Source organism: Oryctolagus cuniculus, chromosome 11, assembly GCF_964237555.1.
Source record: "Oryctolagus cuniculus chromosome 11, mOryCun1.1, whole genome shotgun sequence".
Classification (NCBI taxonomy): domain Eukaryota; kingdom Metazoa; phylum Chordata; class Mammalia; order Lagomorpha; family Leporidae; genus Oryctolagus; species Oryctolagus cuniculus.
The window spans coordinates 54,654,544-54,682,072 of record NC_091442.1 but is presented as its reverse complement, the minus strand read 5'-3'; the positions used below and the strand labels follow the sequence as shown (position 1 = coordinate 54,682,072).

General features: G+C 53.4%; 1 protein-coding gene across 3 annotated transcripts in view; it reads left to right on the top strand.

The window, feature by feature from the left end:
* Positions 1 to 1,235: 1,235 nt before the first annotated feature.
* Positions 1,236 to 27,529, top strand: part of POU6F1 (POU class 6 homeobox 1) — a 29,812-nt gene continuing 3,518 nt past the window's right edge. Inside the window, exons 1-12 of one of the 3 annotated variants that reach the window (XM_017341861.3) lie at positions 1,236 to 1,645; positions 7,280 to 7,345; positions 11,685 to 11,893; positions 11,976 to 12,192; positions 14,390 to 14,585; positions 19,212 to 19,336; positions 20,105 to 20,330; positions 20,921 to 21,180; positions 21,799 to 21,927; positions 22,470 to 22,673; positions 25,944 to 26,085; positions 26,771 to 26,939. In XM_017341861.3, coding sequence (XP_017197350.1) covers positions 12,034 to 12,192; positions 14,390 to 14,585; positions 19,212 to 19,336; positions 20,105 to 20,330; positions 20,921 to 21,180; positions 21,799 to 21,927; positions 22,470 to 22,673; positions 25,944 to 26,085; positions 26,771 to 26,939 — 1,610 coding nt within the window. In that variant the 5' untranslated portion in view covers positions 1,236 to 1,645; positions 7,280 to 7,345; positions 11,685 to 11,893; positions 11,976 to 12,033. The remainder of the gene's footprint in view (positions 1,646 to 7,279; positions 7,346 to 11,684; positions 11,894 to 11,975; positions 12,193 to 14,389; positions 14,586 to 19,211; positions 19,337 to 20,104; positions 20,331 to 20,920; positions 21,181 to 21,798; positions 21,928 to 22,469; positions 22,674 to 25,943; positions 26,086 to 26,770; positions 26,940 to 27,529) is intronic. The other 2 variants (XM_008256468.4, XM_017341860.3) reach the window with 2 other exon arrangements.

Genomic DNA, 27,529 nt, shown 5'->3' with positions numbered 1-27,529 from the left:
GGCAGCAAACGTTGGGGCCGGGCCAGGCTGAAGCCAGGAGCTTCTTCCAGGTCTCCCATGCGGGTGCAGGGCCCAAGCACTTGGGTCATCTCCTGCTGCTTTCCCAGGTGCGTTAACAGGGAGCCGGAACGGAAGTGGAGCAGCTGGGACTGGAACCGGAGTTCTGATATGAGATTCCAGTGTTGCAAGCAGCTGTGCCCCAAGGCCAAATCCAGAGCTAGCTGTTTTCAAAGCTTCTCCACATTGCAGGCTCACAATTAAACTTAACAAAGTGGTCGTTACAAATAGTACTGCTGTTTTACAAGTCATGGATGAGGTTGCCTGGACTGCTGGAGAAAGCCCTGAGCTAAAGTACTGTGACTCTGCACCCCGGGGTCACCTGCCAAAGGGCCCTGGCCATGCTCCTCACTTTCAAGTGGGTAGAGCCAGCCAGGGCTCCAACCCTAGCTCTGCGGGGCCGGCGGACAACGCCAGCCCAGAGAGGAAGCAGGGGCCCCTGGCCGCCAGGAACTCCAGAGCCAGCCCTGAGGCTCTGGAGCCTGCTGGGCGCTGCCCCCGCCCCTGAGGAGCAGAGGGGCAGTCTGGGGGCGGCCGAGGGTTCCCCTGCCACCCTCCCCACTCGCCCACCTCCAGGGGGAGTGCGGTGGGCGGCACGCGGGGCTCAGAACAGGCTGCCCGCGGTGGCTTCCACACCCGAGGGCTGACAGCGCCTGCCTTCTCTCCGATTTGTCTCCTACTTCCCTGTTCTGCTTTCTCTTAGCCCCCAAATTTGCTCTTTTTAGCCCTCCCCCGGACCCGGGTCAGCTCCCGGGGCACAGGTGGCGGCCCCCGCATCCCACGCCAACTTTTTCTTGTCCACCTGCGCAAGGCGCCGGGAAGCTGCGTCCTGCGGCCCACGGGCTGCAGCCGGCCGGGCCACGTCCGAGTCGGCTCTAGGCGCGGCTGGGGAGTTGACATGAACTTGACTCTGGACCAGCGCAGGGCACCGACCCCCAAGGCGGCACGCTGGCTGAGAGCCCGGGTTTCCGCCCCACCCCCCATCAAGGGGTCCATGGCGCGGGGCCCCCAGCACTGGCTGCGGGACTCGGACCTCACTCCCGCACCTCCGGGGATCCCCGCGCCCGTCCCGCCAGACAAACTCGGGCCCCGCCCGGCCGGCGTCCGCTGTCCCGCCCCGCCCCCGCCCCCGCCGGCCGCGGGCTCCTTGTCCCCTCCCTTCCCTGCCCGTCCCCGGCGGCTGGCGCGGGCGGTGCAGCATGCGGCAAAGCGCTTTGCATAAATTATGCTCATGACGCAGCAGCTAAAAAAATCCAAGTAGCAGTAGGAGGGGAAAGGGGGGGCGGCAGGGGGGGTCGGGGAAGGGGGGAGAGGAGAAAAATACACACCTGGCCGCCCCCCAAGCCTCCCCTTCCCGCCTCCCGGCCGCCCCCTCCGGCTCTGCCCGGCCCGGGCTGGGGGCCCGGGGGCGGCGGCGGGTCCCGACCGGCGTCCCGGCCGAGCCGAGCCCAGCCCGGCCGCACTGGCTCCTTTGTCTGCGGGCGGCGGCCGCCCCGGCCCCGGCTCCGGCCCCCGGGCCCCGGCTGTGCGATGAGCCTCTGATCGGTGGCCGCCGGCACCGCGCGAAGCGGCTCGGGCTCGGGCTCCGGTGAGTAGCGGGGTCCGGGCGGGGAGGGGTTTGCACGGAGGGGGAGGGGGCCGGGCAGGGGAGGTTTCGGGTTTGGTTAATATGCAATGCCCGTAATTAGCATAATTTATATATTTATGATAAAGAGAAAAAAAGCCGCAGGGCCCGGGCGGCGGGACATGGGGCTGGGGCGGGGAGAGCCCCGGGACGGGGCCGCACCCCCGGGCCGCGCCCGAGCAGCCGACCGTCGACCTGGGAGGGGAGGGGGCGGCCGCCAGGTGGACCCGGGGACTGGGGGTGAGGCCCGGCCCGGCCCCTCTCCGCTGCTGCCCCTGAAGTCCAGGTTGGGGACAGACCACAGGGGACGGACGCTTTGCACTCACACCGGCGGCGATCAGGAGCGGATCCTCGCGGCCCCCCCCACCCCCCGCGGGAGGACCCCGGACTCCTGGGTTCCCGGCAGCTGGGACCACCTGTCGTGATTCTCCTGAGCCCGGGAGAACTGATGGGTCTTGGGGTCAGGGGTCCCCGCGTTGCTGGAAGGCCAGCGGGGTGGTGGGAGGGTCTCCATCGACTGGAGCATGAGCACTTCATAAATATTTAATAGCAATGTTATTATTAATAATAGTCATCATAATGGGCCCGATGTGTCCTTGCCAGATAGGCTCACCTGGCAAGGCCAAGGGAGCCCCCGGGGCCTTCTAAGCTCGGCTTTAGCCTGGGGAGCCCTCACCAGCCACGATGGAAAGCCTAAAACCTTGTCAGAGGAGCTTCTGCCCCCCAGCAGGGGCCGACAAAAAGCGTCAGGAAGGCTTCCTGGGTAGGAGGAAAGAGACTTTGCAGAGGTTGTAGGCTCCTCTGCTCCTGCTGATTCCTTGCACCAAAGTCAAGGGCTGGTTTTCCATGGTTCCTATCCATACATTCCTCTTCCCCTTGTCTTGGTGGCCTGAGACAGCCTAGGCGTTCCAGGGAATAATTCTATGCACTGCATTTGGATCCAAATCCTGGAGCTTAGGGTGACATGGCTGCGTGCCCATGTTGCTTTGCATGTCTTCTGAGGACTTTCATGCCTTCTTTCCTTGGTTCAACAAAAATCCCCACCAAGTGCCATGTTCTGAGTAGTTCACGTAAAGCTTTATTCTGTCATGGACTTTTCACTCTGGGGGTGGGCAAGCAGGTTATCAGTGTAAAAACTAAGGAGATAAAACCACTGAGTGATTGTGTGTGTCTCTGCATGTGTGCATGTCTGTGCACACGTGCGTGTGCATGTGCACGCGTGAGATGAACTGTTCTTTCTTCCTAGAAGTTGCCCCACCTCATAATTAAGGAAACTGAGTTAGAAGAAATGTACTCATTTTTTAAAGATTTATTTATTTATTTGAGAGGCAGAGTTATAGAGGCAGAGAGAGAGAGAGGTCTTCCATCTGCTGGTTCACTCCCCAGATGACTGCAACAGCCAGAGCTGCACCAATACAAAGCCAGGAGCCAGGAGCTTCTAGGTCTCCCACATGGGTACAGGGGCCCAAGGACTTGGGCCATCTTGTACTGCTTTCCCAGGCCATAGCAGAGAGCTGGATCGGAAGTGGAGCAGCCAAGACTTGAACCAGAGCCCTTATGGGATGCTGGCACTGTAGGAAGTGGCTTTACCTGCTACACCACAGCGCTGGCCCCCATTTAAAAAAAAAAAAAAAAGATTTTATTTTACTTATTTTAAAGCAGAGTTACAGGGAGAGAGGGAGAGACTCAGATTGAGAGAGAGAGAGAGGTCCTCCTCCATTCTCTGGTTCATTCCCCAAATGGCTGCAATGACCAGGGCTGGGCTGGGCTGAAGCCAGGAGCCAAGAGCTTCATCCCGGTCTCCCATGTGGGTACAGGGGTCCAAGCACTTGGGCCATCATGGGCTGCTTTCCCAGGTGCATTAGCAGGGAGCAGGATTGGAAGCAGAGTAGCTGGGACTCAAACTGGCGCCCAGTAAGGGGTATTGGAATTGCAAGCGGCAGCAGCTGAGTCTGCTGTATCACAGTGCCATCCCCATACAGCTTTGTCATGGTCAACATGTTTTACATATGTTAATTTATTATTTATATTCATTTCAGTTGAAAGACAAAGATCTTTCAGCTACTGGTTTGCTCCCCAAATGCCTGCAACAGCTGGAGTTGGGTCAGGCTAGGAGTCAGAACTCAATCTGGGTCTCCCATATAGATGCCAAAGGAAGCAGGAAGCTGGAATAGGAAGCAGAGCCAGGACTTGAATCCAGACACTCTGATATGGGGTGCCCCAAGTGGTCTGTTAACCCCTAGACAACACACCCACCAGCAATCTAATATTTGAATCCAAGTTTTCCTTGGAAGCTCATACTGTCATCTCCCCTCGATCCTCAGCTTTTTCATCTATAAAATGAGGATGCTGGTAGCTAATGTCATTGTTCCTGGTGTTTTGCACAATTTCAGGGTAGCCTTTTTTTTTTTTTTTAAGATTTATTTATTTGAAAGGTGGAGTTGCAAAGAAGGGCAGGGTGTCTTCCATCTGCTGGTTCATTCCCCCAATGACTGCAACTGCCGGAAATGAGTTTGGGCCCATCCAAAGCCAGGAGACAGGAGCTTCTTCCAGGTCTCCCATGCAGGTGCAGGGGCCCAAGGTCTTGGGCCATCTTCTACTGCTTTCCCAGGCCATAGCAGGGAGCTGGATCGGAAGCGGAGCAGCCGGCACTGCAGGTGGCAGCTTTACCCTCTATGCCACAGAGCTGGCCCCAGGACAGCCTCTTATAAGGAGTTATCAGAGAACACAGAGCAGTAACGTGCTGGCTACAGACACGTACATAGTTGGCCAAGTTTGAGTTTTTGTGTCCCTAACCACTGGGCTCCGTGGCCCCGTGTTGCTGGTGTCAGAACTAAATGACAACACTTGCCATTTATCAGATCCTTCTACAATTACTACAATACTGTCTCCATTTCTGGTCTGCTCACTGAGACATAGGGAGGTAAGCCTTTGCCCACGGTCTCACAGCTAAGAAGTGGTGAAACTAAGAGATGTACCTGCTTCCTCACTGCTACACTAAATTAAAAGACATAATTGAGATCATATATGTAAATTATAATATCTACCACTTGCAACCCACGAGGCATTGATCTAAACTTTTCTGCATGTGTGAGTTGTTCAGTCCTCATGCTAGCCCTCTGAAAGCAATGCTATTTCTCTCAATACAAGAAAAAACTGAGGTGCAGAGGAGCAATCATTTGTCCCAAGTCCCACAAGCTAATATATCAGCGCTGACATGTTGAACCTGACAGTGTGTCTTGAGAGTGTGTCATTGACGCCCCCCCCAACAGCATGTGCAAATGGCCTGGGTTCACATAGATAGTGATTATCATTCTTCAGCAGGTAGGATGGGAAATCCATGTCCTGGGGCCAGGATTGGAAAGAGATGGGAGGACATGCAGGAACCCCATCAGGTGGTGACACCTGGAGAGGAAAGTGGCTGCGTGGTGTCTGGTGATTAAGAAGGTGCAGGAAGGGGTGCGGTGTCCTTTACTCCACAGACTGGAGCCGTGTGGCTTGGGGTGGTGGTAGTGGTGGTGGTGAGGAGAGGGGAATTCTGTCTTCTGGGTCTACAGGGTGGGGGAGGTCAGCATTTGCTGAGATGGGGAGGCTGCCTGCCTGAGGAGCCGCTGAGGAATGGGAATCCTGTTGAGTATGAGATGAAGTGAGTCATCCGGATGCGGTTGGATATGTGAGTCTAAAGTTCCTGAATGAGGTCCCGGGTGGGTTTTGCTTTGGTAGTTGTGGGATGGTGGGAAACCACGGAGGGAGGCCTTGAAGAGTGGGTTGGCCGCCCCTCGCAGTGGCCAAACTTCCCGACATTCCAGCCTCCTGCCCTCTGCTGTGGCCATTGTGAGTGGCAGCTCTGCGGGAGGTGAGCAGGTGCACAAATTAAACTTTAACACTAGCCTAGAGCTGTAGCTACGCATGTCAACAAACAACCTAGCCAGAGATTTACGGTGTTAAAAATCTGAAGGGTGATCATTACACACTGCATGGATGTATTGCAATGTTACACTGTGCTCCAAAACTATGTACAGCTACTATGTGTCAATTACAGATTATTTTTCAAAAGAAAAAAAAAGTGGTTTCCCATAAGACATGTAACTTTGTTTCAATGACTGCAGGTACAAGCAAATTCAGCTTACCTAACCCCTCCTTGGAGTATGCTAACTTTACACCCCCACCCCAGATGACTGGATCATAAGGTGTTTTGCCCCCTCAAAAACCACAGTCACATTAAATGTTATGGGAGTGATTAAAGTCACAGGGTCTGATTGAAAAGTCTGAGTTTCATACAAGTTCCATTTTCCTACGTAGGATGAGATTCTTCTTGCATCAAATTTCTTGTCGGCCTGGGAAAAAGGACCACACAAAACTGCATTAGGTGTCCCCCCCCCCCCCCCCCCCCCGTAGATCCTCCACCACCTGGTCATCCACCAGGGCTCATCAACGTGTTGTGTCATGGTGACCTTTTGTTTATTTCTTTGACTGCCATGTTGAAACTGAGACTTCTTGACAAAAATGGAAATGTGGTTTTTTTCCCGGTATGTAACCCGGGGTACTGTAACCCCGGTATGCAGCACGCAACAGCCACTGACATATGTGGGGACCTAATGATGGACAGGCAGGTCAAGATTTCTCCTAACAGGGTCTCGGCTGTTCCAGGGAGTTCTGCTTGGCTTGGGCTTTCCTGAGGCACCTCCTTGTGTCCCCAAGTGCTGCTGTAACCCAGAGCAGTTCCTGGAGGACAACAGTGGGGAGAATCAAGTCATTGCCTCTACTGAAACCCTGGATGGCACTGGCCCTCCCCGGGGTCTCTGGTTGTGGGCAATGCCTCAGTGCTTGCCTGGCTTGACCCAGGTGTTTTCCAATTCACCTTGTGGAGAAAGAAAGCAAAGGAGTAGGGTCCAGGGGATAGGTCTGCACAGATACTGCACAAGGGTAACACAGCACAGAGCCCAGATGCCAAGAGCCTTCCTCTTAGATAGGTGTTCACGATCATATCCATGTCCTTGATAGGAGCTGTCGACACTAAGACCTCGAGAGAGGTTCAGGACGAGAGCGGTCTTTGCTCTTCCCCGCCTGCCTTTCTGGTGGCCTTAAGTCTTTGTGGTGGGTAAGGGCAGGCCTAGGTGTGGTCACGGGCTGGGACCCAGGAGTCACCTTCTCTTTGACACAAGGGAATGGACACTGAAGATCCAGGTCTTCATAAGCCCATAGAATCTCAAGGATGGAAGAGTAACCGGAATCGCCTAAGCCCTACCCGCTGCTTGAATTCCTATTGAAATTCAGTCACAAAGTAGACATTTGCCTCTGCTTAAGCCATTCCCTGTGGGTGTCCCTGGGTGGCAGCAAGGAACCAGAGACCACAGAACAGGCACCCTAGCAAGGAAGTCTCAGGTCTTCTGATGACCAACTGCTATGCCTCCTGCAGATGGCCTTATTTGGAATGAAAAAAAATCTTCATGAAATATATGTATCAGCTATCACGGACCCAAATGCACTTTTCTTCTTGGTTTTGTCTCTGTCTCTTATTTGCGTTTGCAAATGACTTGCTAATTGGCTTCTCTGTGTGACACCTTTTATGGCTCATCACAACTTCCCATCCAACAGGCTCTCTGAAAAGCCCCCAAATCTGGGGGCGACATCCCCCAGGAATGAAGCTAGAGCCCCAGCAAGGTGGGTGGTGCTCACCAGTTCTAACAAATTCCTCCACCCCTCCCTACTCTACACTCTTGTCTTACTTGAAGAGGAAAAGTTTATTTTATTTATTAATTTATTTTTTTTTATCTTTATTTTTTGACAGGCAGAGTGGACAGTGAGAGAGAGAGAGACAGAGAGAAAGGTCTTCCTTTGCCATTGGTTCACCCTCCAATAGCCACCGCGGCCAGCACACCGCGCTGATCTGATGGCAGGAGCCAGGTACTTCTCCTGGTCTCCCATGGGGTGCAGGGCCCAAGTACTCGGGCCATCCTCCACTGCACTCCCGGGCCACAGCAGAGAGCTGGCCTGGAAGAGGGGCAACCGGGACAGAATCCGGTGCCCCGACCAGGACTAGAACCCGGTGTGCCGGCGCCACAAGGCAGAGGATTAGCCTAGTGAGCCACGGTGCCGGCCAATTTTATTTATTAATTTATTTTTAAGATTTATTTATTTGCTTGAGAGGCAGAGTAATGGGAGGTGGCGGGGCGGGGGGGAGAGGTCTTCGATCCACTGGTTTACTCCTCAAATGGCTGCAATGGCCGGAGCTGTGCTGATCTGAAGCCAGGAGCCAGGAGCTGCTTCTGGGTCTCCCACACAGGTGCAGGGGCCCAAGGACTTGGGCCGTCTTCCACTGCTTTCCCAGGCCATAGCAGAGAGCTGGATCAGAAGTGGAGCAGCTGGGACTTGAACCAGTACCCATATGGGACGCTGATGCTACAGGCGAAGGCTTAACCTACTGAGCCACAGCGTGAGCCCCAAAAGGCTTATTTTTCTTTTTTCCAAGTTGCTGAGTTTCTTGAATTGCTTGCCCTTTTCTTGGTCTTGCTCTAAAGTGACCTGGGAAGGAAGAGGAGGGAAGGACTGTTATAGTTCTGGTTTGTTCAGGGAGCTTTTTCTGCGAGGGAACAAAAATGCCAAAACCCCAAGAGCGATCCAGCAGTTCCACTCCTAGATATCGGCCCAAAAGAATGGAAAAACAGGTGTTTAGTTTGTGCGCAAATCTTCATAGATACACTATTCAAAAATAATCAAAAGGAGAAGAAACCCACCTGTCCATCAATAAGTGAATGGAGTATATCCTCACAATCGAAAACAAAAGTTTCACATCTCAAATGCCCACATGGCCAGGAACTGGGAACTCAAATCCAGGTCTCCCACATGATGGCAGGCATCCAATTACGTGAGCCATCACTGCTGCCTCCCTGCATCTGCGTTAGCAGGAAGCTGTTGTCAAGAGCCAGAGCCGGCGCCGCGGCTCACTAGGCTAATCCTCCGCCTAGCGGCGCCGGCGCACCGGGTTCTAGTCCCGGTCGGGGCGCCGGATTCTGTCCCGGTTGCCCCTCTTCCAGGCCAGCTCTCTGCTGTGGCCAGGGAGTGCAGTGGAGGATGGCCCAGGTGCTTGGGCCCTGCACCCCATGGGAGACCAGGAAAAGCACCTGGCTCCTGGCTCCTGCCATCGGATCAGCGCGGTGCGCCGGCCGCAGCGCGCTGGCCGCGGCGGCCATTGGAGGGTGAACCAACGGCAAAAGGAAGACCTTTCTCTCTGTCTCTCTCTCACTGTCCACTCTGCCTGTCAAAAAAAAAAAAAAAAAAAAAGAGCCAGAGCTGGGTATCAAACCTATGTACTCCAATGTGGGACTCACGTATATTGCTTTTTGTTGTTGTTTTAATATTTACTTATTTGAGAGGCAGAGTTACGGAGAGAGACAGAGAGAGAGAGGTCTTCCATCCGCTTGTTTACTCCCCAAATGGCCACAACAACTGGAACTGGGCCAATCTGAATCCAGGAGCCGGGAGCTGCTTCTGGGTCTCCCATGTGGTTGCAGGGGTCCGAACACTTGGGCCATCTTCTGCTGCTTTCCCAGGCTATAGCAGGAAGCTGGATCAGAAGTGGAGCAGCTGAGGCTTAAACCAGTGCCCATATGGGATGCTGGTGCTGCTGGGGGAGGCTTAGCCTGCTGAGCCACAGCGCCTGCCCCAGATATCTTTTAAAACATATATTTATTTTAAAAGTAGGATGACAGAGAGACATAGGGAGAGACAGAAATAGCCTCAATCCACTGGTTCACTCTCCCAAATGGCCAAAACAGTCAGAGCTAGTCCAGGTCGAAGCCAAGAGCCAGGAACTCCATCCTAGTCTCCTTTGTTGGTGGCAGAAATCCAAAACTTTGGCTATCACTCACTGCCTTCCAGGTACAAGAGCAGGAAGTTGGGTTGAAAGCATGGAGTAGCCAGGATGACTCAAACTAGGCATTCTGATATGGAATGCGGACATCCCAAGTGGTGGCTTAACCCACTGCACAACAATGTTTGCTCCAAGGGGCTCGGCGTCTTAGCTTTAGGCCAAATGCCCACCCCATACAACAGGATATTATTCAGCCATAAAAAGAAATGAACTTCTGATACATGCTACAACATGGATCGGCTAAGTAAAAGAAGTCACACAGAAAACCACCTGTTGTATGATTCTGCTAAGCCCAATCCATACTGTCAGAAAGTAGATCAGTTGCCAGGGACTGGGAGGTGGCAACAGAAGGAGAGTGACTCCCAGTGGAGGTGGAGCCTCCTTTTGGGTGGAATGAAATGTTCTGGAACTAAGGGCGGGTGCTATGGCATAGTAGGCTGAGCCTCTGCCTGCGGCGCTGGTATCCCATATGGGCTGCTCCACTTCCCATCCAGTTCCCTGCTGTGATGTTCTGGGAAGGCGGCAGAAGATGGCCCAAGTGCTTGGGCCCCTGCACCTGTGAGGGAGACTCCGAAGAAGCTCCTGGCTCCTGGCTTCGGATTGGCTCAGCACTGGCCATTGCAGCCATTTGGGGAGTGAACCAGCAGGTAGAAGATCCCTCTCTGCTTCTCTCTGTGTAACTCTGCCTCTCAAATAAATAAAAATCTAAGGTAGTGTTACCAGAGAATGGCAGGGTTCTTGTCTTCACACAAGAAAGAATTCAGGCGTGAGACAGAGTTGTGGAAAGTAAAAGGTAGCAAAGTTTATTAGGGTAGGGACATCCGCAAGAACAGATGGGCACCTCTCCAGACAGGACCTGAGAGAGAGTGCAGTTGCTCAGACTGGGGGGGCGGGGGAGGGAAGGAGCAAGGTTACATGGTTGAGTGGAGAGATTACACCTGCCCAGGCAGTCGCCAGACTCAGCAGAGAGGCAGAGGGCGGGGTGGGGGGGTGGGGGGTGAGGGAGGGTTAAGGAGATGGCTCTTGCTTCCCCACCTGTGCTCCTCTTGGAAACAAAGGGCTTTTTGGATGTAAATAGAAAAACTTCTATTTGAGTTTTCTCCCTGAAGTTATCAGACAGGGGGAAGTCTGGCCCCTTTAGAAGAAGAGCAGGAAGGGCGTTTGAAGTGCAGATACTGGGCTGCACCTGGCAGGTTATCAGGCAGAAGGGGCAGGGACCCCCACCTGGCAGGTTATCAGGTAGGAGGGGGCAGGGCTTTGGGATGACTTTGAGATGCATATGCTGGACATAGACGTCTTCTCTTTAGGCCTTTATGTCACACACACATAAGCTCATATCTGACTTCCTACCTAACAATAGGAAACTAGGTAGCAGTGATGGGTGAACAACATTGTGACCGTACTAAATGGTGAGTTCTGTGTCAGGTGCGTTTGTCTTAGTCCACCGCAGCTACTATCCCAACAACAAAGTGGGTAGTTTTCTAACAACAGAAATTTGTTTCTCAGTCCTGGGGGCTTGCAAAGTCCCAGATCAAAGGCATCTGCCTAGCCAGCGCCTCCTGGCCGTGTCCTTGTGCCACCCCCACCCCGCCCCGTGTCTCTTTTTTTTAGGGCACTAACCACATTCATGAGGACTCTGCCTTCATATCCCAAGTAGACACAAACATTGAGACTATAACAGTTTTTCCTAAAAAAAAAAAAAAAAAAAAAAAAAATAGCAACAGACCCAGAGGAGGAAGAGGGAAAAGAAGTGAGTTTAATTCCCTCAGCTGTCACCCCCAGAGGTTAATGTTCCAGAAAGTGCTTAGCACACGGTGGGACTTGAGGTGTTAATTGTCTTCTTTCCTATGCAAGTGTATAGCCCTACTTGCCTCCTTGGTTTCTTACAACTTTGTGGTTTGTGGCTCCAGTCCTCAGGCCACCTGGGATGTCCCGCCTTGGCTGGTACAGGTCACTGTTGGTCCTGGCCCCGTCACTGGCATCACCTCAGAGCTGAATCACATTCCCTACGAGTTGTTGGGGGAAAGGCGCATGGACATCTGCATTTTTCATAAGTGCCCGGGGTGATGGTCATGCGTATTAAAAATCTGAGACCACTGTGTTAATGTATGTCTTTATCATCTCTTCCAGGAAGTCTGCCCAGACTTCTCCTTTGAGAAGCACGCTAGTACCCAGGTCGCTCCTTCCCTTGTCTAAGGTGCTGAGGGCCTGGATCAGATTCACGCCGGGTTCTGCTGGGTGTGCTGTCTTCACTGGACCGGGGGACCCCTGGGGGCGGATGCCTGCCCCCCCTTTCCTCTTGTCACCCTAAGCACAGATGTTCCTGCTTCCTCCAGAGTGTAAGTTCTCCTAGGATGCTGTAGGAAGTGAGACGCTTTAGTATGAAACTTCTTAAAAATCCTATTTCGTTTACTCCTCCAGATACTTGGGAGAACCCAGCTCCCCTGTTCTCCCGCCGCTCTATTTCTGACTGTTCTAGATGGGATGGGAATTGTATCACCGTGTCACATCAGCCTTTGCTTTTCCAATCCCGTCTTACCCAGGATGCACTAGGTGTGGGTTGGCCCCCACCCCACCCCGACAAGCGACCATGGATCCGGGAGCAGGGTCAGAGTCATCTCTGACAGTCAATGAGCAGGTATCTTCCGGGATGGCAGCGGGCGGAGGGTGGGGGGAGTGATGCACTGAGGGGTGTGGCTAAGGGAGGAAGATCCTGGAGCCCCTCGTGGTTACGTCACCTGTCCAGATGGAGCTTCGAACTAGGATCTAGGGATTTGAGCGGTGACTTTGAAAATGCACAGATAGCGGACAGGTGCTCCGCAGAGTGGTGAAGGTGCCGGTGGGATGCCTGCGTGCCACTTTCCGGGGCCTGAGTTTGCGTCTCAGCTCCAGAGTCCTACTAACACGCACCCTGGGAGGCAACGCTGATGGCTCGTGAAATTGGATGGGAAGTGGAGGCAGGGACTCTATCCCAGGCACTCTAACCTGGAATGTGGGTGTCCCAGGCAGTGGCCCAACCTGCTGTGCCACAACGCATTCCCCCAACACAAAATTTGTTAAGTGTGTAAGTTCACTTGGGGAAAAGTCTGGACATCCAGTGAGTTACTGTTGGCTTTTTTTTTTTCTTCTGTACGGGAACACTTTTAAAAGTTAATGGAGAGCCGGCGCCGTGGCTCAATAGGCTAATCCTCCACCTTGCGGCACCGGCACACCGGGTTCTAGTCCCGGTCGGGGCGCCGGATTCTGTCCCGGTTGCCCCTCTTCCAGGCCAGCTCTCTGCTATGGCCAGGGAGTGCAGTGGAGGATGGCCCAGGTGCTTGGGCCCTGCACCCCATGGGAGACCAGGAAAAGCACCTGGATCCTGGCTCCTGCCATCGGATCAGCGCGGTGCGCCGGCTGCAGCGGCGGCCATTGGAGGGTGAACCAACGGCAAAGGAAGACCTTTCTCTCTCTGTCTCTCTCTCTCACTGTCCACTCTGCCTGTCAAAAAAAAAAAAAAAAAAAAAAAAGTTAATGGAAAAAAAAATCAAAAGATGCATTTAAAAATGTATTTATTTATTTGAAACTCAGAGTTACATAAAGAGAGACGTGGGGAGAGAGATCTTCTCTCTGCTGGTTCACGTCCTAGATGGCTACAACAGCCAGGCTGGGCCAGGCTGAAGCCAGGAGCCAGGAACTTCATCCAGGTCTCCCACATGGGTGCAGGGCCCCAAGCACTTGGGCCATCTTTTGCTGCTTTTCCAAGCACATTAGCAGGGAGCTGGATCAGAAGTGGAGCAGCCAGGACTAAAACTGGCATCCATATGGGATGCTGGTGCCATACTTAATCTGCTGTGCCACAATGCTGGCCCTGATGCATTTATTTTAATACAAAAAAAATTTCAAGTCTATGCTTAGTTTTTTTTTTTAATGATTGCATTTCTGTGAACTATTTGAAGTTCCTAAGTATTTTCTAATTTTTCTACAATGACTTCTTTAAAAAAAGATTTCTTGTTTGTTTATTTGAAAAGCAGAGTGACGGAGAGGAAAAGATACACAGGGAGAGAGATCTTCCATCCAGTAGCTCACTCCCCAAATGCTCATAACCATGGGAGATGAGCCAGGCCGGAGCCCAAAGTCTACCCAAGGTCTTGGGCCATCATCCTCTGTCTCCTGAGTACATTAGCAGGAAGCTGGATGGGAAGAGGCGAGACTCTTTGTCGTCCCCTCCTGCCTGTCCCCAGACCTGCTTTTTTTTTTTTTTAAGATTTATTTATTTATTTGAAAGTCAGAGTTATGCAGAGAGAAGGAGAGGCAGAGAGAGAGAGAGAGAGAGAGAGAGAGAGAGAGAGAGAGATGTCTTCCAACCGCTAGTTCACTCCCCAATTGACCGCAACGGCCAGAGCTGCGCCAATCTGAAGCCAGGAACCAGGAGCTTCCTCCAGGTCTCCCACACGGGTGCAGGGGCCCAAGGACTTGGGCCATCTTCCACTGCTTTCCCAGGCCATAGCAGGGAGCTGGATTGGAATTGGAGCAGCCAGGACTCGAACCGGCGCCCATATGGAATGCTGGCACTGCAGGCAGGGCTTTACCCGCTGCGCCACAGCGCTGGCCCCAAGACCTGCTTCTGTCTAGTAGCTCTGATTGTGACTCAGGAGCAGCCGCCTGCCACAGGTTCTGGAATTCTCTCAGCGCATACATCCCCTGGACAGAAGGTCCTCATCTTGAAGTGCCCTCACCTCGGGCCCCTGACCACTCCCAGAACTCCGGCCCCAGGAGCTGTGCCACCCCCCGTCCCACCCAACCTCCCCACCCCGCCCTGAGCCCCAGCAGTGTCCCTTGCCCTCTTCTTGCAGGTCATCGTGATGTCAGGCCATGAGACCATTCGAGTGCTGGAAGTCGGAGTGGACGCCCAGCTCCCTGCTGAGGAGGAGGGCAAAGGCCTGGAGGCTGTGACTGCTGAGGGCTCCCTCCGTGGGGACCCGGCTGAAGCCAGTGAGCCTGCTGGTGAAGCTGGGCCAGACAAGCCAGAGGCCCCTGCAGAGGCAACTGGTAGGAGGCCATTGCTCCCATCTGGGGTTGCTCCAGCCAAGTCCCTTCTCTGGCCCTCTGGCGAGCCAGCATGCAGCCTGGGCCCTCTGTGCCCACCACACAGCTGTACCTCCTGTCTGCCGTCTGTACTTCCTCGTGCTTGGAACTCCCGTTCTTCCAGACCTAATCTAGGGCAATGCGGGTGAGGTAGGCAGAGACTGGCAGACAGATCAGCTTAGGCGGCTGAATCAGCTACAAAGGCTCCTTTGCCCAGACCCAGACCCTAGGCGCAGGCAGAGGGCTGGGCCTGCTGTTGGTCAGGAGCTGAGGATGAGGTCAAGTTCCCTACCCAGAGCTGGGTGACGAGTAGGTAGGATTCTACAGCATCCTGCCCCATCCTCCTAGCAGGTGTACACCTGCTGTCCTCCAAAGGTGACCTTTGGGCGAGAGGTGGCTGAGCTATGGTGTCCTGCACTGCCCTCTGGTCATTGACTAGTTCAGTAACACCTTGCAGAGTGAACCATACCTTTTTTTAATTAATTTATTTGAAAGAGTTACACACCGAGAGAAAGAGAGCGAGAGAGGTCTTCCCTCTGCTGGTTTACTTCCCAGTTGGCCGCAACAGCCAGAACTGCACCGATCCGAAGCCAGGAGCCAGGAGCTTCTTCCAGGTCTCTCACGCAGGTGCAGGGGCGCAAGGCCTTGGGCCATTTTCTGCTTTCCCAGGCCATAGCAGAGAGCTGGATTGGAAGTGGAGCAGCTAGAACTTGAACCGGTGCCCATATCGGATGCTGGCACTGCAGGCGGCGGCCTTACCCACTACGCCACAGTGGCGGCCTCAAGCCATGCCTTTTACTGGATGCCTTGGGCCTTCTTTGCCAATCCCCACTCTAGGACACCAGGATTTTTCTCCCCTTGCCCTCTGCTGCAATCCACCCCTTCCCTAGGCCTGGGCTGGCCCGGCTGGGCCAAGATGACGGACCAGGAAGACAGCAAAGGACAACAGACTTCAGAGAGCCAGCAGCTCCTTAACATGAAAAGTGGGTGACCTCACATTGCTTGCTCTTTCTGCAAATCAGTGGCCAGGTTCCTGGAGAGCCCAGCTGTTTCCTCCCCGCTTGAATAAATTCGTGAGGAGACCCAGGCCCATTTCTCCGTAACCTAGCCATGCTCTGCTTCTGTGTTGAGGCCAGGCTGGGGCACCTGCTTCCCAGGGCTGTTGCTACTGTTTCCATTCAGTGCAGCCATCCTGGGGTGAAGCCTTTGTTCCCAGACAATTCAGGAGGCTTCTCAGGTTAATGCCTGGTGCCCTAACTCCCCTTTCCACCCCTTGGTCCACCTTCCATCTCTCACTTCTGGAGGCTTCATTCTATGCCTCATCTAAATGTGTTCTCGGAAACGGATCCTAAAGCAATTGTTTGTACCTTGAGTGTTTATGGTAATGGGCGCAGCCTTGTATATGTAAGCCCTTCACCAAAGGGATCTTCTGTAAAGGGATTTTGGTTATTCAGCAGCTAAGGGAGGTATTTTGAGGGTGCCACCGCCTAGGAAGCTGCCGGCAGAGACTAAAGGAAGATTTCTGGGTATGCAATATTAAGAGGGACTTCCTCTTATGAAAGCTAAGCTAAGCTAGATGATGGGAAACTTTTTCAGGGGAAAAAAATAATAATCCAGTGATTGGTGTCTTTCTAAATGGCCATCCAGTCCCACCTCCGTATTCCTAAGACGTGACCACCAAAGGGAGATTATGTTGTACGGCACTTAACCACCAACTGCTTCATATGCATTTCCTTTATTGACATAGATTTAAACTGCGTCTGGTTTGGGCCATTGTCAAATTGTCTGGTTTTTCCTTCTTATCAATAGTGCTGCTTTTAAGGCCTTTGTATTGGGCCTTTAGCCTTTTTTTTTTTTTTTTTTTTTTTTTGGTGGGGTGGTCCACTGTCTTTCCTTTTGAAGAGCAATTCATTATTAACATAGGAGGCAATTATCACATGGAAAAATACAAAATCTTATTATCAATGAGCAGGAAAAGAACTGACTTCAAAATTGGGTGGTTCTCTCTCTCTCCTCTCCTTTCCTCCTTCCTCTCTACCTCTGTCACATTTACTTTCTCTAATAAAAAGTCTACTGAAGACCGATAAAAAAAAAAAATGGGTGATGCCGTGGACAGCAGGTGTATTATTGATGGCTCTAGGAGTTGTTTCAGAATTTCTGCAAAGCAGTCTTGCAGGAAGAGACCACAAAACCCTCCATGGATGTAAACCCCAGGACCCCATGGCCCTCTATGGGAATATCCCTCCATACAATGAGCATTTCATTTCTTTATTTTTTAAAGATGCATTTATTTATTTGAAAGTCAGAACTACAGAGAGAGAGAGGAGAGGCAGAGAGAGAGAGAGAGGTTTTCCATCCTCTGGTTCACTCCCCAGTTGGCCGCAATGGCCGTAGCTGTGCTGATCCGAAGCCAGGAGCCAGGAGCTTCTTTCGGGTCTCCCACGAGGGTGCAGGGGCCCAAGGACTTGGGCCATCTTGTACTGCTTTCCCAGGCCATAGCAGAGAGCTGGGTCAGAAGTGGAGCAGCTGGGTCTTGAACCAGCGCCCATATGGGATGCCGGCACTGCAGGCGGTGGCTTTACCCACTACGCCAAAGCACTGGCCCCTCATTCTTTAGAAGGTAAGCTTTTATCACTCAGCTTTGCCACATCCCCATTTTCACATTTTCCTTTTTTGCATTTTATTACTTCTTGTGCAAGAAAATGGTTTTTCAGTTTTCCTATGCTAGTTATCCTAACCTTCTCTGAAATTTTTTTTCAGAGTTGGAAAAATATCTTCTGGGCATGGGGTTGTAGCATAGTGGGTAAAGCTGCCATCTGTGACACTGGCCTCTCACATGGGTACTGGTTTGTATCCTGGCTGCTTTCAGTCTGGCTCCCTGCTAATGGCTTGGGAAGAGCAGCAGAAGATGGCCCTAGTGCTCGGGCCCCTGCACCTACGTGGGGGACCTGGAGGATCCTCCTGGCTCCTGGCTCCTGGCTTTGGCCTGGTCCAGCTCCGGCCGTTGGAGCCATCTGGGGAGTGACCCAGCAGATGGAAGACCTCTCTCTCTCTCTGTCTCTCCTTCTCTCTCTGTAACTCTGACTTTAAAATAAATACATCTCTTTTTTTTTTTTTTTTAAATAAGTCTCTTCCCTCCACAGAGGAGATAAATGTTCCATTTCATTTTTTTTCTACTATTTTATAAGAGCTTTGTTGTTGCACAGCTCCTAAATTCCTTAGCCTTGTAGATTTTACTATATGCTGTGACTGATTCTTCCCAAGATAGGTCAATACTTTTCCAAACATTTTTTAAAAAGATTTATATATTTGTTTGAAAGGCAGTACAACAGAGAGGGACAATTAGAGGGACAGCGTCCATCCTCTGGTTCACTCCCCAAGTGGCTGTGATGGCTGGGGCTGGGCCAGGCGGAAGCCAGGATGCCAGCACTCCATCCGAGCCTCCTACATGGGTGGCTGGGACCCAAACACTTGGGCCATTTTCTGTTGCTTTTCCCAGGCACATTAGCAGAGAGCTGGATGGGAAATGGAGCAGCCAGGACACGAACCCATGCTCCAATATGGGATGTCAGTGTCACAAGTGGTCCACAATGCTGGCCCCTTCCTAAATTAAAATGTGGGCTGGGATTGGCCACAAAGACTGGGGCAGGGCCAGCCTGAAGCCAGGAGACTGGAACTCCATCTAGAGCTCCTACATGGGGGCAGGGGCCCAAGTACTTGGCCCATATTCCACTGTTTTCCCAGGCACATTACCAGGGAGCTAGAGTGGAAGTGGAGCATTTGGGACTCAAACCAGTGTTCCTATGGGCTGCTAATGTCACCGGCAGCAGCTTAATGCACTGTACCACCATGCCAGCCCCTGCCTGTGCTTTTTAAAAGATTTCTTTATTTGAAAGAGTTACACAGAGATAGGAGAGGCAGAGAAAGGTCTTCTGTCATCTGCTGGTTCACTCCCCAATTGGCCACAATGGCCGGAGCTGCGCTGATCTGAAGCTGGGAGCCAGGAGCTTCTTCCAGGTCTCCCATGTGGGTGCAGGGGCCCAAGGACTTGGGCCATCCTCTACTGCTTTTCTAGGCCACAGCAGAGAGCTGGATCAGAAGTGGAGCAGCTGGGACTTGAACCGGCGCCCATATGGGATGGCATCCGCTAAGCCACAGTGCGGGCCCCTCCAACCCCTTCCTATGTTTTAGGGTTGCTGATTCACTGGTTCCCACTTTACACAAGGGGATCTTAAAGACAAAAGGGATAGGAGAGGTTCTTGACCTCCTGTCCTGACATTATGGTCCCGTAGGCCTCTCTCAGAGCTTGGCAGTATGTGCCCAGCCTGTATTAAGTGGCCACTGACCTGATCCAACATCATCAGCCAATGTATGTACTCCTTGAGAAGGGTGGTTGGTTCCTTGGTGGTGAGAGTATGTACTCCTTGTCTCACCACCAAGGAACCAACCACCCTTCTTATTGCTGCGTGGCTGTGATGAGGCCCCCTACTGGCCAACGATGGGTTTTTGGGTTCTGCAGAAATGTGGGCCGAGAGTTGCCACTCAGGCATCCTACTCACTCCTTTTCCTTTCTCTCAATGCCACGTGAAGCCAAGTCGCTCCCGGGGATCCCTCCGAGCCCTGCCCCTGCCATTGCCACCTTCAGCCAAGCCCCAAGCCAGCCTCAGGCGGCATCTCAGACCCTGACGCCACTGGCCGTACAAGCTGCCCCCCAGGTAAGGGCCGCCTGGAGAGCTGGACAGAGGGCAGTGGGCAGGAGCAATGCATGGGCGTGGCCGTGGGGATCTGGCAAGTGCAGGAGGCGGGACAAAGGAGGGCAGCTCCTACTAGGCCCCCTGGCTTCTCCCTGCCCCAGACCAGGCCCATTTGGGAAAGCGGATCTGCGTTTGCCGGGCAGTCTCCGCGGGTCCAGTGAGCACTGTAGCAATTGCTTTCACTCTTGGATGCTGCCAGAGTTTCTGTTCATCTGATGGCAAAATGAGCGGATGCCCTTGTCAACCCGGGCAGCGCGGCAAAGGGAGCATGCGCAGTGCCTGGGGACATTTGCTACACACGTCCAGTGCGGGCACCCTGTCCCGTGCGGACAACCCAGGCTGTCCTCCATCAGGGCTTCCCAGCTGCTCTGTGGCCCCTTGACCACTGGGCTGGGCCAGCTCTGCGCCTGCTCCCTGGCCACAGGGCGCTGTCCCCTGAGCAGGGGCCTGGGAAAGACTGGGGAGGCAGCAGACTGGTGGGTCCGGCCTGTGTGCCCCTTCCTGTCCTGTGGGGGAGGTTTGGGCCACTTCCTGGCAGGCAGGGTAGTCTGGTCCAGGTCCCCTCCATCTCCCCACCCCCCGACCCATGCCTGACCTTTCTCCCACTGCCCTCAGAATGCTTTGATTGTGCTCAACTGGGTCCGAGAGACCCAGTGTTTGCGCTGTCGATGTTGATTTTGTATTTTATTTTTTTTTCTTTTCTTTTTGAAATCTTGTTTGCTTTTGCAGGTCTTGACTCAGGAAAACTTAGCCACAGTTCTGACAGGAGTTATGGTTCCAGCAGGGGCAGTTACTCAACCTCTTCTTATCCCCATCAGTATTGCAGGTCAAGTGGCCGGTCAGCAGGGGCTGGCCGTGTGGACAATTCCTACAGCAACCGTGGCTGCCCTCCCTGGACTGGCCGCTGCTTCTCCCACAGGGGCAGTTTTCAAGCCACCATTAGCCGGTCTCCAAGGTAACGGCCACTCTCCCAGGACTGCACCAGGCCCCTACCACCCTACACCACCACCACCACCACCACCACCACCACCACCACCCCGCACATGTGTTGGCCATGTCGGACTCAGAACCCGCCGCCCTCCCCCGGGGGCCGCAGCCCTGGAGTCTGGATCCGGCCGCAGAGCTGCCGCACCGCCTTGGGACTGTGGGCCATGACCCGTGCTGGGCCAGCGAGGCCTTTCTCACTTCGCTCAACTGAATGAGACTGCCCCCACCCACCCACCCCACCCCACGCCACGCCACGCCACGCCATGCCACGCCAGCATTCACCCTGTGAGCTGCTTCCTGAAATGGACCACGAGAAGATTCCACGTCGGGGTCTTGAGCCTGCACATCTCCTGGCCCCGGGGCGGGGGGGATGAGAGATGTTGGCGTGTGCCAACCTTCAAGGATCAAGGGAATCATGGCTGCAGCTGCCGGGCCCCCCATGCCCACTGCCCCGACACCACCCCACCCTGTTGTTCTCGTGCAGATCCTTTGGGATTGGAGCCGCTCTGGGCCGTGGCTAGGCACTTGAGCACCTGTGTCTCTTGCCTTGCTCCGTAGCGGCTGCTGTGCTCACGAACACTGCTCTCCCGGCACCTGTACAAGCGGCCCCACCGGTACAGACCTCCTCACTGGCCCAGCCGCGGCCACCAGCCCAGCCCCAGACGCTGTTCCAGACCCAGCCACTGCTGCAGACCGCACCCGCCATCCTACCGCAACCCACCGCCGCCGCCACTGCTGCTGCCCCCACCCCCAAGCCAGTGGACACCCCTCCCCAGATTACCGTCCAGCCTGCAGGCTTCGCATTTAGCCCGGGAATCGTAAGCTGCTGCCCTCTCCCACGGCTGACCAGGGATGGACCAAATCAATCTTGGGCTAAGGGTGGAGGACCAGCCCCCGAGTGCCACCCTTTTCCGACACATCGGCAGAGATGGGCTCCCTCTGAGGTCTTCTTTGCAACTGTCAGCCTGTCCGGCCTGGACAAAAAGCAGACCACCTCTGCCAAGAGGGCTGGGAGAATCCTCCAGAGCCTGAACCGCTGGACCAGTCATGGAGGGTGGGATGATGTGTACAGAGCCATCACTAAGGTGCAGCCAGAGGCTCACAGCTACCTGCCAGTGTCTCTGCAGAGTGGCTGCTGGTCCGGCTGTGGGAGGTTAGAGGTGACTAGGAGGACGTCAGCCTCTCCAGTCTGGCCCTTCTACCCTCCCAGGCCTGGCCTGAAAGCTTACCCAGAGTTGCTGTCCCATGACCGTGGCCCTGCCCATCCCCACAACCCCCTGCAGCCCATAACCTTGGATAGTACGGTTCAGCTGGTGGACATGGGCCTCCAGCCCACATTCATGTCTGCCCACCCCCGTGTCCTTGACCCTCTCCCTTGTGCCCGGCTCTCTCCCTTGCCCCATGGCCTCTGAGCAAGGCCCTTCCTCTGCCCACAGATCAGTGCTGCTTCCCTCGGGGGACAGACACAGATTCTGGGCTCCCTCACCACGACTCCGGTCATTACCAACGCCATTCCCAGCATGCCCGGGATCAGCAGTCAGATCCTCACCAATGCTCAGGGACAGGCAAGTGGCCAAAGGCAGAGCAGAGTGGTGGGAAGTGTGGGGTGGCTGGCCAGGAGGAGGGGGCTGGGATTTGGGTTGAGAGACTGAGACACTGGTGCCAGGCTACTGTTCCTAGCACCCCCGCCCCATGTAGAACACACACCCTGCCCCAGGGGTGCTCTCTCTAGTGGGGGAGGGACAGTTGGAAAATGCAGCACCCACTCTGTAGCCAGGCATCGGGCTAGGTGGAGGGTGTTTTTTTTTTTTTTTCTTTTTTTCTCCCACTCCCTATTTATAGGACAGAAAGCTGAGGTACGGAAAAAGTAAGCCACACAGCTAAAATGTGGCAGAGCAGCGAGCCACATCCAAGTGTCTCTGAGTTGCATCCAGAGCTCCCCCTGCTCTGGGGAATAAAATAAAGGAAAAAGTGTGAACTGAGCAGAGGTCAGGGGATGAGCGACTTCTCCAAGTTAGTCTTTTCCCCTGCCAGTGTGGGGATTTGGGTTGGCGGTGGAGCAGGACACTCCCATGATACCTGGGGTGTCTGTCTTATTCCCTCCCAGGTCATTGGAACGCTTCCATGGGTAGTGAACTCAGCTAGCGTGGCGGCCCCAGCACCAGCACAAAGCCTGCAGGTCCAGGCCGTGACACCCCAGTTGTTGTTGAACGCCCAAGGCCAGGTGATTGCAACCCTGGCCAGCAGCCCCCTGCCTCCGCCCGTGGCTGTCCGGAAACCAAGCACGCCTGAGTCCCCTGCTAAGAGTGAGGTACCGGGGTTGGGGCTGGGGCTGGGGCTGGGGCTGTGGGGCAGCCATTGCTGTTGTTCCACTCCAGACTGCCAGGCAGTGCCGCCTGTGGAACTCTGGAGAGAGAGGAGTGCTCCCAGAGTAGAAGGCCCACAGGGATGCACACATGCCCTGCTCAAGAAAACAGCACCCCAGGCCCCTGCCCACACACACCACAACATGTACCTGTGCCCTCAGGTACACTGGGCCTGGGTCAGTGCTGGGAGGTTAGTTCTGTGCCTCTCCATCTCTTCCCCCTTTCGCCTCTACACTACTCCTCTATGGCTTTGGCTAGTTATTTAGTCATTCAAGATTTTTTCTTTCTTCTTCTTCTTCTTCTTCTCCTCTGGCTTTGGCTAGTTATTTATTCATTCAAGATTTTTCTTTCTTCTTCTTTTTTTTTTTTTTTTGAGACACAGGACAGAGAGAGAGAGAGAGAGGTCCCATCCACTGGTTCACCCCCCGAATGCCTGCAATGGCCAGGGCTGGGCTGGAGCTGAAGTAGAAGCAGAAACAAAGGCTAGAAACGCAATCCAGGTCTCCCATGTGGGTGTCAGGAATCCAATTACCTGAGGCACTGCCATTGCCTCCCAGGATCTGCATTAGAGGGAAGCTAGAGTGAGGAGCTGGAGCCAGCAGCCAAACCCAGGCACTCCGATGTGGGATGTGTATATTTAATTGGTGTCTTAATCACTAGGCCAAATGCCTGCCCTTGTAATTATTTATTTATTTATTTATTTGAAAGTCAGAATTACACAGAGATAGGAGAGACAGAGACAGAGAGACAGAGACAGAGAGAGAGGTCTTCCATCCGCTGGTTCACCAATTGGCTGCAATGGTTGGAGCTGCGCTGATCCAAAGCCAGGAGCCTGGAGCTTCCTCTGGGTCTCCCACACAGGTGCAGGGATCCAAGGACTTGGGCCATCTTCTACTGTTTTCCCAGGCCATAGCAGAGAGCTGGATCAGAAGTGGAGCAGCTGGGACTTGAACCAGTGCCCACCTGGGATGCCAGCATTGCGGGTGGCATCTTTACCTGCTACACCACAGAGCAAGCCCCACCTTGGAATTTTTTGAGGGGCAATTATATCCCAGGTGCAGAAGACACAGAGATAAGATGCCCGGAGTACCCTAAGGCCCAGCGTGGGTGACAATTACAAGTCACATGACAAAGTCTATGGTAGGGGACTAATAAGGTACTCAAGGACCCCACAGAAGGAAGCTCTTGACAGAGTAGGGGTTTTGGCTTCATAGAGAAGGCACTGGAACTCATCTAAAAAGGCGAGTTGGATGTTCTACCTTTGGGAAACCACAGCAAGTACCAAGCGCTGGAGCCGTGGTTCTCAAACTTGAACATCAGAATCACCTGGTCCTGGGCCTGTCTCCGAGTTTCTTATTCAGCAGGTGTGGGGTGGGGCCCAGGAATGTGCACTTGTAACTTCCTAGGTGATGTTGAAGCTGGGTTTGTTTTAGGAATGCTACACCTACGTGATGACAACTCTGGTGCACAAAACATCCTTCCTAACGGTAGCTCCTATTGCTGTTACTACCCCAACGTACTGGGGAGCCACCAGAGTGTTTCAGCAAGGAAGCAGCTGATCAAAAATGCATCAAAAAACAAACAAACAAACAAATAAAATTAATTCCTCTGTTATCTGGGTGAAGCCAAGAACTGGACCATGATGAGAGACTTGACCCCTGGTCACTTGTCAGGAGATAGTTTGGACAGTGCTAGCAAGAGACAGGGTGCTGTGGACCCAGGAAAAGGCCTGGGAATGAAGACAGACGAGAGAGGACCCAGGCAGCAAGGCCATCCGGGAGAAACCTGCAGTCCCTGGGAAGCTTTTCCTAAAAAAAAAAAAAAAAAAAAAAAAATTGCTAAAAACACTTGTTTCATATATCCGTACTTTTTCCTGATTATAGATACAGGATTTGATTTGCATGATTCTTATAAACAGCCCGGCATTCCTTATAATGGAAGAAGTAAGAGGTAGGCGTTTTAGCCCAGTGGTTGAGACACTTGTTAAGATGCTCCATCCCACATAGAACGAGCCTGATGCCTTAGTTATCTGTGGCTCCTGACTCCAGCTTCCTGCTAATGCAGATCCTGGGAGGTAGCGATGGTAGCTCAAGTAAAGAGGTTCCTGCCACCCCTGTGGGATGTCTGGGCTTTGGCTTGGCTCAGGCTGTTGTGCACTGGAGAGTGAACCAGTGAATGGGAGCTCTCACTGTCTGTCTCTATATATCTGCCTCTCAAAACAAAACAAAACAAAACAAAACGAAGTAAAACCTCTTCTAATTTCACTTCCAGAGATGACTTTAAGTTAGTAGCTTGTTTCATAGGCTTCAAGATTATTTTTTCTGGAAATTTCAATGAATTTCTTAAAGGCATTCTTCCATAGAAAAAATGGTTTGTTGTTTTTAAAATATTTATTTATTTATTTGAAAGTTAGAGTTATACAGAGAGAGGAAGAGAAAGGAGGGTGGTGAGGGAGAGAAAGAGAGATTTTCCATCTGCTGGTTCACTCCCTAGATGGCTGTACTGGCTGGGGCTGTGCTAGGCCAAAGTCAGGAGCCAAGAGCTACTTCGGAATTTCCTGCATGGGTGGCAGGGACCCAAACACTTGGGCCATCTTCCACTGCTTTTCCCAGGCCATTAGCAGGGAACTGGATCGGAAGTGGAACAGCCGAGATTCAAACCAAGGCCCATGCAGGATGCGGGTGTCACAGGTGCTAGCTTAACTTGCTATGCCCAGCCCCAGAAAATGGTTTTCACACCTCATTTTTTCCCCTTGGCACTATGAGTTAGAGGGCAGAGTAGTTAAGAGAGACACTATTATTTGTAATGGCTGCATAGTATGTCACTATAGGTAGGTGCCAGCATTACCTACCAGTTCCCTGCTCATGGGTCTTTGGGTCCAGGAGGCTCCCGAATCAAGACTAGATTTCTCTGTTGAGGGCAGGGGGTTGAGAGCAGTTTCCCAAGGGTGGGCTCTTGCTAGCACTTTGACCAAGCATGCTGAACCTATCTGAGTCTCTTGCCTGCCTTCATCACAGGAAGCTGTGGGGCCCCAGCTTGGTGGAAACTCTTAGGTGTCATTATCATGGGGCAGGTATTAATAAGCAACTTGTCATTTGACAGGGCACAGGTGGGACTGTGCTGGGTGAGAGAGGGCTTTGTGTCCCTCTCTGCCCTGCTGTTGTCTGCCCAGGGCTTCCAACCCCCTGAGCTGGGCAGGACTTGTCCCTTCTCAGGTGCAACCCATCCAGCCCACACCTGCCGCGCCCCCGCCTGCCGTGGTCATTGCCAGCCCAGCCCCGGCCGTCAAACCATCCGCCTCTGCTCCCATCCCGATTACCTGCTCAGAGACTCCCACGGTCAGCCAGTTGGTGTCCAGTAAGTGGCTCTTGGGGGGAGGAGTGTGGGGTAGCCGGGAGGTAGGTAGTTGGGGGCCCCCAACCTCTTCAGATGCTGCTTTTTCCATAGTAAATTTCCTGGAGCCCAGCGGGGAAGGGCAGAGGCCCGATGCACGGGCCGGCTTTCTTAGCCTCGTTCTTGTTCAGCTGCATTCTAGGCATGCTGCCGGTGGAGGCTGCCTTGCCAGCTGTCCAGCTGCTTCTCTGAGAGGCTAAGCCATTGGCTGCCTTTGCTGTGCTCACTCACCCAGTATCTGAGGAATGTGCATGGCCAGCAGGTGTAGTGAGAACTGGGGCAGGTGAGCAGTAAGAGCTGGAAGAACTTGAAAGTAGACCCTTGCTCCTGAATAGGTTGGTCCAGGCCCCTTGTCCCCCAGGTCTTGCTTGGGGGCAGGGATGATGAGGATTCACGAGCCTTTTGCTGGATGTTCTCATGCCTCACTGCTGCACCAGTCCAGACCAGTGGGCCAGAAAAGCAGTAATGATGCCTGTCTTTCATACTCATCTCTGGTCCCTCCATCTTACATACTCATCCCTGGTCCCACCATCTTACATACTCACCTCTGGTCCAGCCATCTTACATACTCATCCCTGGTCCCTCCATCTTACATACCCCTGGTCTAGCCATCTTACATACTCATCCCTGGTCCCTCCCTCTGGTCCAGAGCCACATACTCCAAGTCTGGATGAGGATGGCATCAACTTAGAAGAGATCCGTGAGTTTGCCAAGAACTTTAAGATCCGGCGGCTGTCCCTGGGCCTTACCCAGACCCAGGTGGGCCAGGCTCTGACTGCAACGGAAGGTCCTGCCTACAGCCAGTCAGCTATCTGCCGGTGAGTAAGACTGTCCTGGACAAGATGGGGGTCTGCTCAGTGCCTGGGGCCATCAGGACATGTGGTGACTGGGATCCAGGCTCTCCACATTGGGAAGGTAACACCTGGAGTAGCTGAAGCCCAGCCGAGGCCTTCTGGGGCCTTTTGAAATGTGCTCTGCAATCCTGAGTATTCCTGTGGTCTTCTTTGGGGGAACCAAGGCCCTAATCCATCCAGGAATCCTAGTGAGAAAGAGCAGAGCTTATAAAATTGGTCACAAAAGTGGGAACTTCCATTCTGTTTTGGTCTCCATTACAGTGCACTGTAGGTTGTCAGGCTCCCATCTCTCTCCTCTGTCCGAAGTATGACCATAAAATAGCAGAACTGCTTTTGCTGTGTGCAGGGTCATGCTACCCCAAAGGAGGGGTAGCAGTGGGTTTCAGAACAGGATGGTTTCTCCTGTCTGCCAACCCCACAGATGAGAGCCTTAGACCAGAGCAGCCATTAGCCTGACCACAGGGCCGTGGTGGTTCAACCACAAAGAGTGGCCTGTCTTGGTAGTGACACCACCAGGAAAAAGCAGTTGTAGAGGAATGGCACTCAAAGGATTT